At 43.3% G+C, this 15,000-nt stretch overlaps 1 protein-coding gene and 1 long non-coding RNA gene across 3 annotated transcripts in view; both read right to left on the bottom strand.

Annotated features, from left to right (window-relative positions):
* The window catches only part of runx1 (RUNX family transcription factor 1), a 17,668-nt gene extending 10,042 nt beyond the window's left edge, over positions 1 to 7,626 (bottom strand). The window contains exons 1-3 of one of the 2 annotated variants that reach the window (XM_086217012.1): positions 7,385 to 7,626; positions 2,264 to 2,415; positions 2,026 to 2,136 (exon numbers count right to left, since the gene is read on the bottom strand). In XM_086217012.1, coding sequence (XP_086073138.1) covers positions 2,026 to 2,136; positions 2,264 to 2,415; positions 7,385 to 7,472 — 351 coding nt within the window. In that variant the 5' untranslated portion in view covers positions 7,473 to 7,626. Of the gene's footprint in view, positions 1 to 2,025; positions 2,137 to 2,263; positions 2,416 to 3,738; positions 4,244 to 7,384 lie in introns of those variants that run through there. The other variant, XM_086216933.1, reaches the window with a different exon arrangement.
* Positions 7,627 to 12,142: 4,516 nt separating this feature from the next.
* The window catches only part of LOC147272434 (uncharacterized), a 23,353-nt gene continuing 20,495 nt past the window's right edge, over positions 12,143 to 15,000 (bottom strand). Inside the window, exon 4 of the long non-coding RNA XR_015115886.1 lies at positions 12,143 to 12,284. This is a non-coding gene — a long non-coding RNA (uncharacterized LOC147272434). The remainder of the gene's footprint in view (positions 12,285 to 15,000) is intronic.

The following is a 15,000-nucleotide window of genomic DNA, read 5'->3' as shown; positions in this document are numbered from 1 at the left end:
TTGCCTCTGATCTCACAGACTGTCAGCTACATTATTTAGCCAAAATAACCAAATATTGTTGCGTTACATAACCTCAGAGTACACAAAATTCATCAAAATTGTCTGCCCTGAGTCATTTATGTGTCTCCTCCCAAACTGCTAACGGAACTGCGAGCTATGAGTGGTAGTGAATGGGCAAGTTAGCATACCTCTGTGTTCCCCGCTCAGCCTCCAAAACATGTAGTTCCCCCTCATTGTACTCTGGTTGAAACAGATTCAAGGTTCAGGATTTTAGTTTGTCCACAAGTAAACCACCATCATTAGTAGCAGCGGTTACTCGTCTAGTCGCAACAAAACTCAACATTTTGTTTTGTTGGCGGACGTTTTGAGGTGCTGCGCCAAATCACTACCACTACCTTTGTTTCCGATGAGGGACTTCCAATATCCCACAGTTTAATATCGTTTTTTTTTCAAAGCAAATAGTAGCCACAGCTGTAGTTCTATTCATGCAGGCTAAAACCAGTTTGGAGAAAAGTGCGGTCTAATTTTTAATGCCACGCAGCCCATCCCCTTCCATTCACTGTGCTAAGCTAATTAGCATTTTGGAGAGGATCGCAAATCGGCAGATTTTCCCAAAAAAGTCGGCGTGTTCACTGAAATAAATGATTGAGAAGTTGAAGTTACAATTTACACCACAAGCTGCAAAGCAAAAGTGGGAACTTATATGGAAAAATAAAGGGGGTAGAACCAAGCGAGTCTTCATTAGCATCAAGCTAAATAAACATGGCCGACTCTTCCTGCATTCGCAAATAAGTCATACAGGAGGGAAAAGATGTACTTGTAAGCTCAAGACATCTGTTTGTGGGTACTTGAAAGGCAAAAAGTACTGTTTGGTTGAGGTATGGCTGTACATATGTGTGTGTGTGTGTGTAAGTTGTTCCTACCCTAGGTATCAGTATGTGCGTCTGCACTGTCATAACGTGAATCATCATGTACAGAAGTGTCGATGAAATGTGTGTTTGTGTGTGTGTGCAGTGTATGTGCGCATAATAACAATCATCCATTGTCAGTAAGAGGCCAGTGACATCCGCTCATGACGCTCCATAATGCACCAAACACACACACACACACACACACACGCGCGCTCGCGCATGTGTGAACGCTAATGCATAAACCTCGGTAAATCAATCTGTTATGTGTTCTGTTGCTAAAAGCTGCTTTTCCACAAATGCATTTTCTCTCAAAGTGCAGGAAAGCCATCTACACATATCGATACATGACGGAATACACTGGGAAAAAAAAAAATTAACCCTTTGATGCGACACGAGCAGAAAACCTACAACCGAGATGCCTCTGACACGAGAGCGCCGGTGATCGGCTAGCAACGGTTAGCGAGCTAGCGAAGCAGGGCAATTCTCATGATCTGCTTTGTCATTCATTATAACAGATGATCAACTGACCTCAGATGAGATTTTATTGAACATACCTGAATACTTTTTTTTCCTTTATGAATTATGAATTGACCCGTTTGCTGTTGATGTGTTACCGGATCTCAAATGAATAGTTTGTAAAGTGTTCTTGTAAAAATATGAATAAATAATTAAATATGTCCACAGCTGGACAGCTGTTTTAACAAATACTGTGCGTTGTCGAAGTACTTTCAATGTCTTTGTGTGCTAGGACCTGTCGTAAACATGTAATACTGTGGTCATGTAATAAATGTGTATTTACCCTGTAACTACACGTTTATTACACGTTTATACACTCATCTCTTTTACGAAACCTCAAATAAAACAGTCTTACTTAAAATAAGGAAAAAGGGTGGGATCATTAGCAGTGTTCAAAGCGCCTCACACACACACACACACACACTTCTGCAGGAGCTGTGGGTTAAGTAGAAGGTACTGTTTAACAGTTTATTCGTGGGATGTTTTCATGTTTCGGTGGTCATTTTGTGGCACTTCTGAACTATACGGCCCCCTCTGTACTGTGTTTACGCCGTTTCTGCCAATGGAGGGCGATCCGTGTTGGTGTTGGCGTACGAACCTTGAAGGCGATGGGCAGGGTCTTGTTACATCGCCAGTGTGTGGGCAGCACTGAGCAGAGGAAGTTGGGGCTGTCCGTCTTCATCAGCTCACCTGGATGATCTGAGATCACCTGCAAAACCATCACAGCTGTCCGTCAAAACCAAACTGTGCATTCTGTTAGATATATATGTATATGTGTGTGTATATATATATATATATATATATATATATAAATAAAATAAGGAATATTATTGTACCTCCACCATGCCACGGTCAGCCATGCGCAATTTTCCCACCAGAGCAGCACCGCCTCCGGCTTCCTGGGCACCCAGGGGCAGGGAGTCGGCCATCTTCCCACCCGGGGTGAGGGTGGTGGACGGGGGAGTGTACCGCCGGCCGGGGGCTGGATCTGGACGTGAACAGAGGAGGAGACATCAGTAAAAGTTACACTTCCTGTCACCAAACTGAAAAACATTAAACCGACCAATAATTATCAACTTTAATCGCTAAAAAAAAAAAAGAAGAAGAAATATCGATCATGTCCCGCCTTTCCTGGTGAAAATAGATGACACCCTACTGAAAAGGTCACAGGGGGACGATGATGATGACAACCAGCCTCGTCTCACACACACACACACACACACACACACACACACACACACACATAGAAATACCAGCGTGTGTAATCACAACAGATGACAACAGTAACATCTCTGCAGCCCCCCTCCCTTCTTCTGTTTTTTCCCCAAAATGAGCAACTTGCGGAACAATTGTGAGCAACGCACATGACCTCATTTGCTAAAAAAAAATAAAAAAGACGAAGAGAAATGCAAAAAGTTAAAAAAAAAAATCCACAGCTAAGTAACGCAACACTTCCTGACACATCACGCGTGTCCGGGGTTTATCCAAGTAAGATGGTGTTGGTTGAATCACTCTGAGGTTTGAATTTTTTTTTCCTCGGGAAGCAGACGGATGTGCTGGTCCTGCACCGCAGGCGCGAACGTTCACAACTTTCTGCAGCTGCGCGTGCGAGGTGAAGTGACCTTTAAACGCCATTGGTGTTTTGTTTTTTTCTTTTATTGTTATCATTATTTGTTGTCGCACCGTGTAAAAGAAAGTCTATCAAATGGAACTGCAGAAAGTTGCAACTTGTAGTTTCTGAATTAGTTTCATGGGCATTTAAAAAAAAAAAGTGGTTTAATACAACTTTATAAGTTCAAATAGATCTCGTCACTGTAGAAATTAATTTAAATATATATATATATATATATATATATATATATATATATATATATATATAGCATAAGCTAAATCATATCCTACATGAATGAAAACTATATTTTAATTCAATACATGTCAAACAAATCCCATAAGGATCCTTGTTTTGTTTTGTTTTTGTACGTTTGATGACCTCACAAGGTTGACAACCTCCCGAATAAAACGTGTATTTTATTTTTAATTTCGGACATTATGAGCGCACTGAGCCCCACGAGCAAAGATGAGGTAAAACTGAATTCAACTAATTCAAATACTGCGTCAATGTAGTAAAACTGGCCGCTCAGACTCCGTAGGGTTGGTTTATACCCAATAATGATTTTTTTTTTTTCCATAGACACGCACCTTAATAATAAAAAATGAAGGTATAATCTCCTCCTGCACCACCGGCACTCGGTATTACAGCCTGATAAAAGCGTAAATATGTTGATGAATATACGTAAATGGAGAAATGTACCGTATTTCGCGTCCCACAGAAACACCATTTGTGCGTTTCAGTGCGTCTTCTAGATACTTCCACGATCAAACCTCCAGATTCTTCACGGGAACGGTGCGGTTTACACGGAGCATTTACCGCGACGCTCTCTCTCTCTCTCTCTCTCTCTCCCTTTCTCTCTCTCTCTCTCTTTCTTCCGGATTCAGCGTGTAAAAATACCAACAAATGTTCTCCGGGAACAATTTCCACTTTGTCTCTTGTTCTCCATTAAAAACAAAAACAACAACAACAACAACAACAAAAGGAAAAAGTCAGCGGTTGAGTTTGAGATGGACTTTCCTCCACGCTTCCGCTACCGCCGTCCACGCGGGGCGTAATAATATTAAAAAAAAAAAAAAAAAAAGATATAAAAAGGATGAAAAAGAGGTCGGAAAAGCTGCACTTCAACCTTCAAAACTTGTGATATTTCTGGGTTTTGTCGCTAAAACCTGCACGGGCGGCCGCGCGTCTCCCTCTCCCACCCTGAGTGGACGTATCTCCGCTTACAGTGGCAGGCTCCTGCCGGCAGATTTGCATTTTTATCTCCGCTAATGGAGACGTTCGCCGCCGGCAAGCAGGGGAAGAGCGCCAGCCAATCAGCGTCGGGTCCGTCCGGGAGTGGGCGGGGCTAACGGGGAGGAGGGCGGGGCCGAGTCCAGGGGGAGCTCTCCCTCTTTACTTTGGAGATGCGACTGAAAGGCTGCATCCTTCAAAAAACGCCAAAACCTGACGGAATACGTGAAGGTACGTGACGTAGTAGCAGGCGGTGCTCGTTGGTAGAAGGTTAAACTACAATATAACAAAGAATAAAACAATTAATCGTGTATTAATCCAAGTTTTGTATCTTTAGTCATTATTTTTTTCTTCAATCCTTTGAAATTCACCGATTTCCCTCATCAAAATTAAATACCTGTACTTTTGTTGTGAGTTCTCAGAGAGCAAATACATCCAAACAAGGCTGTCAGCACTGAATACAGCCGATAGGGGGCAGTAGGTGATCTACATCATAGGACTCCTCCAGTCCTGCCTCTCAACAGCAGCCCATCACTCACAGAAACACTCGAGGCCGTCTTAAAAAAAAATAAATAAAAGATTTTTAACACATTTTCTTTCATTTATGACCAAGTGTAGCAATCAAAATATAACTTTATTTTACTTCAATTTGACGAATCAGTCGATATTCAGCTTTGAACTCCTCCCGCGTCTTGACTTTAAATTTCCAGGAACATGAAAACAACAGAAAGCTCTACCACCTGGATGCCAAAGTTTGCAGGTGTTGTAGTATCGATAACAGATTTCAATCATTTTCATTCTGTTTTTTTTCTTTGTTTCTTTTTTTGTTTTGTGTGTTTTTTTTTTTTAATGATTTTTTTTTTTTTTCCCAGTAAAACTTCCTCGTCGTATTTCTGTCTGCGACTCGGCGTAATTGCTGCATGACCCAGTCAAGCTTTAAATAGAAAAATGTAATTTCGATAAAGCAACATATTGGTTGGAATGATGAATATGAAAGGCAGTAATGAGTTAAAAACAATAATCTGATTAATTCCTGCTCATGGCTTTAATCTTTAGCTTGTTGTTCCTCATTCAGATTAAAAATTCTTGGGAGCAAATATTGACGAACACGAAACGATTGATGGGAATGAATGATTCTTTGAATTTCTCCAGTTATTAAAATGCAGCGTTGTTCCATCCCAACGATTCAGCGCGAGCTCAAAACGGTTACGAATCAAACATTCCTGAAATTATCAGCACTTTGTAAACAGGTCCGATTGGATTGAAATGTCTGGGATTTCCAGCTTTACCGTTTGATGCGCTCGAATGTTCTGTTGTCAAGGACGCGGATAAAACTCCACCCCCTTTTTCTGCGCGGAACTGAATGCCAGAAACCGAATTCGACGAAGGGGAAGAAAAAGACTTAAAGTTTACGAATATCGGGCGCTTGAATTTGGTCTTTCGGTTGGTGAATCCGAATAAATCCAGAAAAAATAAGGGACGATGACTCACCTTGAAATGATTTGTCGATTTCAAAGACCAAAAAGACAGTGGCAGTTCTGATTGATGGGTTTTGAAAAGTGAAATACGGCGCAATCCCACCCTCAACGCTCGTAAACGTTATCGGTTGCGCGGTCTACGAACGTCGTTGGCGCTCTCCGGGTATCAGAGCTAGTTTGTGTTGAGTCACTTCGGTTTATTTGAGTTAAATCAACATCTTGTTCGCCTCCCAGCTGCTGTCGGAGGAGTTTTGAGAAAACGCCAGTCTGGCTCTGCGTCCATCCTCCCGTAGCCAAAGGGGGGATGATGAAAAATGTAAACGCCTCCTCTCGCGTCTCGCCCCGGGGTGGACCGGGCGTGATTTGCTCTCAGAAAGATCTATTTTTCACTTCCTTGATATCGGCCTAGTTGTGCTCATTCTTACTTTCAGGTACTGCCTATTGGGTTTTATTTTAGATTTTTTTTTCCCCACTGTTGCCTAGGAGCCCAAATATATGTATACACGGGAATGCAGTACTTGTCTTAGTACAAGACCAGTATGTTAAAACAGCAGTAGTACTTCTATAACCTAGTTTATGAAGTCAGAAGCTCATTCAGTGAATGAATTTGCCTAAATTTATCAGTCACGCGCAGTAAAATGACCACAATCTGTTTGGGTTTTTTTTATTATTATTTTTGACCAATTTGCCGATTTGAAACCACAAGATGCAGTATTTTATCGGATAAAAATACTGAACAGGGGAGAGAAAGAAAAGGGTGTGAAAAGAGGGCGAGGAGTTAGATTTCGCCCGGCTAACTTTTCCCTCTGGCTGGCCGGTAACGCGAGCTGCTCGCTGTCCTCTGATCCATAATCAATACGCACTCATAATTGCTTTTCAAATCTATTGATATCGATTCATATCATCAACAGCAGCATGAATCATTTGTCATCGCTGGAATTATTTGCTAATATTTTACGAATGGAAAATACCCCCCCCCCCCCCACCCCCACCCACCCAAAAAAAGTAGTCTGAGAACCAGGACGTGGATCTAGAAATTGTATGGTTGTGTGTTTCTGAATGCTTTGTATGTCTTGAAGATATCGTCCCATGATATCTTACAAGGAATTTGGCTTTAAAGAAGAACAAAATATGATGTGTGATTAAGTCAATGCCTTAATGTCACAAGACAGAAAATCTTTTATGGACTGTTACAGAACCGTGTCAGAACCTTGAATGGTTCCACCGTAACGCCGTACGGAACCCTTGATCTGCAGGACTCTCCAAACACCTCCAAAACGATCTACTGGAACACAGAGCTCCTGCAGAACCTTTAAGCTTAGAACAGTAATAAACCTGGCAAAGTGAAAAATGTTGAAATCTGATAAATAGATGGAACTACACAGAGGTTACGGTACTAGAACGTTCTCAGGGGTACGGGTCACAACACCAGGATCAGAGTTGGTGCTCACGCAAAATAGAGTATCGAGTAATAGAACTTAGAGTAAAAAAAACAGAAATAAATGTAGATACTTGGATAAATGGGGAGACCGATTACGTGAAGGTCAGTCAGTTCAGCGTATTAAAAACGGGAAATCAGCGCCGATAGGAAATATTGGATGGCAAACATAACGAGTGAGACGTTACGGAAGAATTACCAAAGAGTCCACCTCCCGTCCGGCCTTTCCTCATCAGGTACATGGCCCAGGACAAGGGGCTGGAGCTGGAGAAAGCCCCCGGGTTCATGCTTCAATCCCGGGGTGCTGATGTGGCGGATGAAGTCAAGTTTCCACAAAACACCAGGAGGAAAAGAGAAAAGGATGTCGGATGAAAAATAAGAAGAAGAAGACAAGAAAGACAAAAAAAGGGAAGAAAATGTATGGAGACGAGAGAGGAAAAAAAACCTGAAATCATTTATATCATCTTTGGAAAATTTGTCTTGTTTGTCCGAAATTATGAATTTAACCCCGAAAAAGAGAACAGGATGGAGAAATTCACCCTGTCCTCAACTGCTTTTATACCCTTCATTGACCCCCCCCCCACACACACACACACACACACCCCCACCCCACTCCATCACTCCCCTACATATTAGTAAAAACAAGTAAAAGTGAGGAAGAGAGAGGAAGAGGTGGATAAGCAGGAGAGGACCCAGTCAAGCTTAATTCATTCCCTCCTTCTCTAAAGCGTAGCCACAGGGGACACGACTCCACTTTGCCCTCAGGCTCTTCAAAGCTGCTAATTTCATTTAGCTACTCAAATGATTTTTCTCCCTTTTTCATGTCTCCCCTCTTTTTTTTTTCATCCTCTCCCATTTTTTTTTTTTTTTTTTTTTTTTTTGCCATTTGGAACTTCTGTTTGACTTCACATATTTGAGTGATGCTTATTTTTCCACCCGCGGCTAACGAAACGCTACCACCTAGCAGCTAAAGCTACTAGATAGCGTGTCTTGTAAAGGCGAGAATGCCGTGTAAATTTACAGGGATGTTTTGGAAGATTGTCAGACATTTATATCTCTATATCTTTATAAATATATGTATTCATATGGGTACAAGTGGCAAGATGTGAGAGAAGATTTATAGGCTGTGAATCACCCAGGGGGAGCAGGTCCTCGTACACGGAGCCCGTCACCGACAGTGGCACGGACAAAACTAAACTAAACTAAACTAGCATTTTTGGCACAATGATATTGCTCTTTCTCTTTTTCTTCTTCATAATATCTAATATCTTTTTACTTTTATTTTTCCCCCCTTTTTTTCTGCCTTCAAACAGAAGCTCTCAATCACACAGTTTAGGGACTAGCCGAACGAGCTAAAGTTAGCCTGCTGTCATGGCAACCCCGACAGCAGAGGAAGTGATACGGAAACCTGCAAGAGGAGCTCCAGAAGACTCTCTTTCCCAGTTGAACCCCTGACTGATCTTTTAGTTTGAGTCTGTTCAGTTTGTCCCTAAACCTGCATTTTATAACATAAAAAAAGCACAAATATGGTTGAAATTAGCGCTCCACAACCAGAGAAAACAGACAAAGAGCTTTTGCACACAAGTTCAAAAAAACTACAACCAGAATGACCACAAACCACTGACGTCACTCCCCTCAAACCCAGTGTGTGTTGGTGTCTGTCCTCTTTATTCTTGAAAAACATATTATTTTGAAAAATGAAGCATTTCCTCTCAGCCATTTTACGTGAGTGTAAAAACTACAAAATACTTCTTCCACCCTTTAAAGGACTGGACATCCTGGAAATCCCTGAATATAAAAACTTGAATTTAATCGCGTCCTACCTCACTGAACCATTTCTGCCTGTTGATTAAAGCACAAAAAAAAAAAAAGATGACGAGAAAAAAAAAAAAAAGGAAGAAGAAGAAGCAGCACCAAACCTCAAGGTGACCACTACGGACACACACACACAAACACACACTGAGCTCGCCACAGTGTCTCTCCCTGAGGTCCCTCGGCTGGTGACAACACCACAGAACTCCCTGTGTGTGTGTGTGTGTGTGTGTGTGTGTGTGTGTGTGTGTGTGTGTGTGTGTGTGTGTGTGTGTGTGTAAAAAAAAAAAAATTCAGTGTAACCCTCAAAAGCGTCGCCATTCAACCTCAGACCAACTGCGTCTGTGTGTGTGTCACTGGGTTATGGTGAGCCACAGCGGTTGTCTGAGGTGTGCGTGTGTGTTTTTATAGTAAGCCAAAACCGAATCCATGAAAGCTTAGCTTTTTCAAGTGTGTGTGTGTGTGTGTGTGTGTGTAAGAGGACGGTTAGGAGGCAGCAGGAGAGATCCCAATATTAGGTGAGATCCGTCTGCCCTACAACACCTGTGCTCTGGACCAATCGGCATCCAGATCAGTTATGACACACCAGGCAACGTCTCGTTGTACTTCCTCATGTGACATCTTATCGGTTTACCGGCACAAAACCTTCACATTTTTATCATCCCAGTTATTAATTCCTCCATTGCCAGTTGGATTCCAACCGTAAGTGTCACTAAACTTAGTCGATGCACTTTGTTCGGCGTTGATGTAGTTATTAGAACCTTTTGCGTCAGTTGTGTGCGGCAGACTTGAACCGGGAATGTCGAAATGACACGTCTCTGTTTTAGCTTCTGTCTAAATTGTTAGAAATTACAACCAATCCTCTTTTTCAGTTCATTAAAAAGGGATGTTTTTCCATCCTGCGTCGCGTCGCCGCGCGACTCGGAATTAAACATAAAAAAAGTTTGGAGGAGGTTTTTCCCTCCGAGTTGTCAAACCACATTAGCGTGAATCTACTTGAGTCGACTGTTGATGCCAATATATTGCTAAAAGGTTCGTTTGTCGCGCTGTTTGTATGGAAGCATTGACAAGTTTCAGCGAAAAGCTCGTAATTTAGTGTTAAAACATGACAAAAAGGGACATTTCCTCTATTTCCTGTTTCGGTATGAGTTTTGATGATGAAAAATTAAGGCACGCGCCTCTTATAAGATTTTCAAGTGACTTTCAAACAGGTTTTTGCCGTATAAAGTAATAATAATGAGGAAAACGTGGAGTAAGAAGCCCACGAGAGGTCGTTTTTCATTTCTAGTCATCAACTATGAAGCCGGAAAAATGAAATGATGATGTCTGTCCCTCTTTTTTAACTCTCCCTCTCTCCCTGCCAGCGGCTGTCTGTCCCCACCGTCCCCTGAGCTGAGACCACCCTGAGGCCAGTGACAATAGCAAGGCGGGGATCAATACCACACACACACACTCAAACACACGCGCACACACACACACACACACACACACACACACACACACACACACACAGTGCCACCCTGAGTGAGGGATCGATTAAGAGAGAGGGAGAGAGGGAGTCAGGAGGAAAAAAGAAAAAGCTCTGTTTTTTCAACAGCACCTCCGACACCTCTTCTCCGTTCATCACCGTCCACCTGTTTGTTCACCATAAACGACGTCACACCAGGAAAAGTTGGGAAACTCGACGGAATCCCCAACGCCTAACATTCACCGATAGGTTTCTCTTGCCTTTTTTACTCGTTTATATTTTCATTTCAATTTTCTGGACCGGCAAAAGTGAAACGTGTCTGTTAACAACACAAATTACCGGGCCGTCGCCGCTTCGTCTTCATGTGCTGATTATTTATGCGAGATATGATGTCAGAGAGGCTTTTTATTTTTAAAGCGAGACGGAAAAAAAACAGATTTAAACACTTGATGTTCTCGTGTTAAATCGTTACATTTGAACTTTTACTCAAATTATTTCCCAAAAACAAGCCCTTTTATCGGTCAGTCTAAACGAATTCAACTTGGAAGGGTCAGTTCTTCTTGAAGTGCTTCTATGAGAGGCAGGTGTGTGTTCGTAAAGGTGGAGTACAGGGACGTGGAGCCGGATCACACCAATCAGACACTTCAGCCGCTCAGTGGATTTGTACTGAAGCACTCGCATCAATTGATCAGCCAGGAGTTCGTAATTGTCTCTGGTTAACAGATCAGCCAATTCTGTCTCACACACACACACACACACACACACACACACACACGCACGCACGCACGCACGCACGCGTACGTACAGTATATGCACACACACCTCTTCTATTATTCATGGGGTGTATTGTGCAGTAGCAGTTAACTGCCGCTTAAAAGTAATTAATTGATTTTCTGACAGATCAGTTAGCAGGAGCACCAAATGACACACACACACACACGCACGCACACACACGCATAAATGCAAACGCGGATAGGTAGCATGCGCGTTCACACACACAAAGGTGTACACGCTTATATTTAGGCACTACAATATCACTGTTAGACACACGTGCACACGCACACACACATAAACATGGATGGTTAGGATGTGTGTTCACACACACACACACGTGTACACACCTATTTTTAGACACTGCCATATTACTGTTAGACGTACACACACACACACACACACACACACACACACACACACACACACACACACACACACACACTTCCAAGACTCTATATACTAACACACATTTCCAACAGCTAACTGGTGTAGCATCAAATCCTGGGATTAGTCTCAAGATTAAGATTCAAGTGCTAACTAGGTTGTTCCTCTGCTGGAGGTTTTGAGGCGCTTTCGTCCGGCTCCTTCGGTTGGAGAAGTTTAAACCCCGGATCTCTGCCGACTACGCCTTCCATCCCCTTCATTGTGATCCACACAAGTTGCTAATTAGCACCTTTCTTTTTTCTTCAATCCAGGATTTGCTCCCTGTGCCAATGAATCGATCCTGTTGTATTTCTGCGTCCCAGACCGTTGCTATCGCGCAGAAAAGAAAAGAAGCTACTCTTTTTCTTAAATTTGTCATAAATGACTCAGGAATGGTCGCAGCCACTGGGGCGGGAACACCTGGAGAATCTTACCGATCCATCGAGGCCCGGATCATAGACGTAGACCTGATAGATGCTGAGCTGTTCTTGATTTCATTTGGGATCTCAACTTGAACCTCCGGGAGCCTTGAGAGCTCCACCTGACCCGGAACGCCATCTGCCGTGTTCTAGACAGGAACCAGGAGGGGCAGGGCTGCGTCCGAGTGAACGCCAGAACCGAACTACAAGGGGAAGAAACAGTTAAACTCGGTCACGTGATTTAATCCCACGGGATTAAGAATTCCAGATTAAAATGTAGACTTCAACCCTTTACCTTCCATAGGATTTTTGTTAATTCTTAATTGATAAACTTGCAAAGGGGAAGCTTTGTGTGTGTGTGTGTGTGTGTGTGTGTGTGTGTGTGTGTGTGTGTGTGTGTGTGTGTGTGTGTGTGTGTGTGTGTGTGTGTGTGTTGAATTATTCAGCCAGCTTCTGTGATGAGAGAAGACTGGCTTTTCCTTGCTAAACTAAAAATTGATTTTCTGACACAAGAAATGAAGGACAGGAGAGAGAGAGGGAGAGACAGAGAGAGAGGGAGAGAGAGAGAGAGAGACAGAGAGGGAGGGAGAGAGAGAGAGAGACAGATAGAGAGGGAGAGAGAAGGGAGCATCTATTCAATCATGCACACAGTCAAAATTGGTTAAAGGGTCAGTCTTTCAACTAGGAAATGGAAATAAAATGGAGGAAGACAGAAAGAGAAAAGTGTGCAGGTCTGACAGAGACGGAGAGGCCGAATGAGACGGAGACAAAAAAAAGAGAGAGAAGGGGAGAGACAGAGAGGGAGATAGAATCGCCTCGGGCTGTGTTTAGTGCAGTTTGAATAGCTGAGCAGGTGCATCAGAGCAGAAACTTTTAACTTGAACACACACACACACACACACACACACACACACACACACACACACACACACACACACACAGACTACAGACTGGACAGCGAATCCAGATGTCACAACCGATCACAAGGCTTCACTCTCCACCTCTGTCCTCGTCTCAATGAAGTCCTGTCACATGCCCTCAAACCGCCGCCACGGCTGGTTTATAGACGGGCACGTTCGAGGGCAGCCCCGTGACACGGTCAACCCTTCCGCCGTAGACACGCAGAAGGGAGATTCATGAAGGGGCCCGAGCAAATCAGAGAGGAGAGGTCGCGAAGTATACAGTAGAGTACTTTGAAGAGTAAAACAGCAGGAAGTACCTGAAGGTTTTACTGCAGTGACGGCTGCTCATTCACGTCTAGCATTTTTGCTAAATAATCTTAGATTTTTTTGACCTTGTAGTTCACATGCACGGGAGGATGGAAATTACCGTTTGTCACGACCTACTTCCTCCTGTTCCAGCAACCACAATAGAGGAACTACAAAACCCAGAGTCAGGACATTTTAAAAGCTACTAGCCAATGCTCCGTATATTGCTACCTCAAGGAACTACTCATCCCATAAGGCATTGCAAACAACACTCCCGAATCCAGCGGTCAGTTTTGTTATGAGAACCGCATTTTGTGGCTATTTTGTCGTTCGTTAGCCAACTCGATGTCAATACAAACCTTGAAAATATTAGTCAGTCGTACAGTTTCGAGGCTTGTTTGGAGGGTTATGACATCACGGTGGGTAAGAAAACCCAAACATGTTGGATACCGATGGGATTTTAACCTCCGGAACCGATGTTGAGCTCTGCAGAAACACAGTTATTCATGAACCGACTCTACAGACCGCGCCAAAAATCAATGTCCGTCCTCCACGGCCGTGATGAAGTCTGACAGTAAAACAAAGAGACTTCCAATCAACTAATCAGCCATTCACACACACCCCCAGGCTTTGGTTGCTTTAGACTTTTCTGTGTGTGTGTGTGTGTGTGTGTGAGAGAGAGAGAGAGAGACAGACAGACAGACAGAGACAGAGAGAGTTTGCATGCTAAGTAACCTCAAAGAATCTGGAAAACATGAGAACGGATCATCAAAGTGGAAGACCCGGCAGAATTAGCCAATCAGACACCTTCAAGCCGACCACACGGGGACGCGGCGAGTCCCAAACGAGCCAATGAATAAATCAGAAGGCTGTCGCCGGATGGAATTTACAAAAACAGAATAGAAGGGGCGCTAATGGCTACGCTCCGCACGTACACACAGATAAAGACGGCGCTTTGCATTCATTTGTTAACCACAATGGGGACAAATGGGGATGGAGAGGGTGAGGAGGAGTGAGAAAAAGGGTGAGGAAACTCTTTGCACGACTTTTTTTTTTTTTTTGGCGTTAACCACAGGACCGAAGGGACCTCGCCGTACCTCCTACAGGACGGCCGTCCCGCCAGACTTTCAAAACACGCACCCGCCATCTCGCCCATTAAGGAGCAGAGGAACCAGTGCGGTCAGGAGAGAGGGGGAAAAAAAAAACGAGTCGGGAAGATTGAGAAAGCTTTGGATTATCAGAGGCTTCATCGATCGTTAGATGGCTGTTCGGTGTTGGTGGTTTCTCGCATGGCGCTGCACAACTTCGATGGGGGTTAAAGTCAGCGGGGAAGTGTAGCGAAACAAAAAAAAACAGAAAATCAAACACATTTATTGATAACAAAGGTGTGCGGTTTATATGAGATGATGGTGATGAAGATCAAGAGTCCTGTTAAAGTCAGTTTGTGTAAATGCAGCGGGTTCTTTGCATCCGCACTCGATTGCTCTTCCTAAATTACAGCCGGTTCCAACCAACGGACAGCGATTAGTCTGGTCTTTGAAAGGTTCTGAGAATTCAGTCCATCTCAGGAGGACTGGGATGCTGCAAATTGGGATGTTTTCACCCAAAAAAATGGGAAAAATTATGTCAACAAATATTGTTTCCTCGACACAGTCACGGGATATCGTCTGTTTCTACAATTCAAACAATGTGTGTGTGTGTGCGTGTGTGT

This window comes from Aulostomus chinensis, chromosome 1, assembly GCF_037954235.1.
Source record: "Aulostomus chinensis isolate RoL2024-O1b breed Wild chromosome 1, RoL_Achi_v1.0, whole genome shotgun sequence".
NCBI lineage: Eukaryota > Metazoa > Chordata > Actinopteri > Syngnathiformes > Aulostomidae > Aulostomus > Aulostomus chinensis.
Note: the sequence above shows the minus strand (reverse complement) of the source record. Positions and strands in the feature narration are given on the sequence as shown.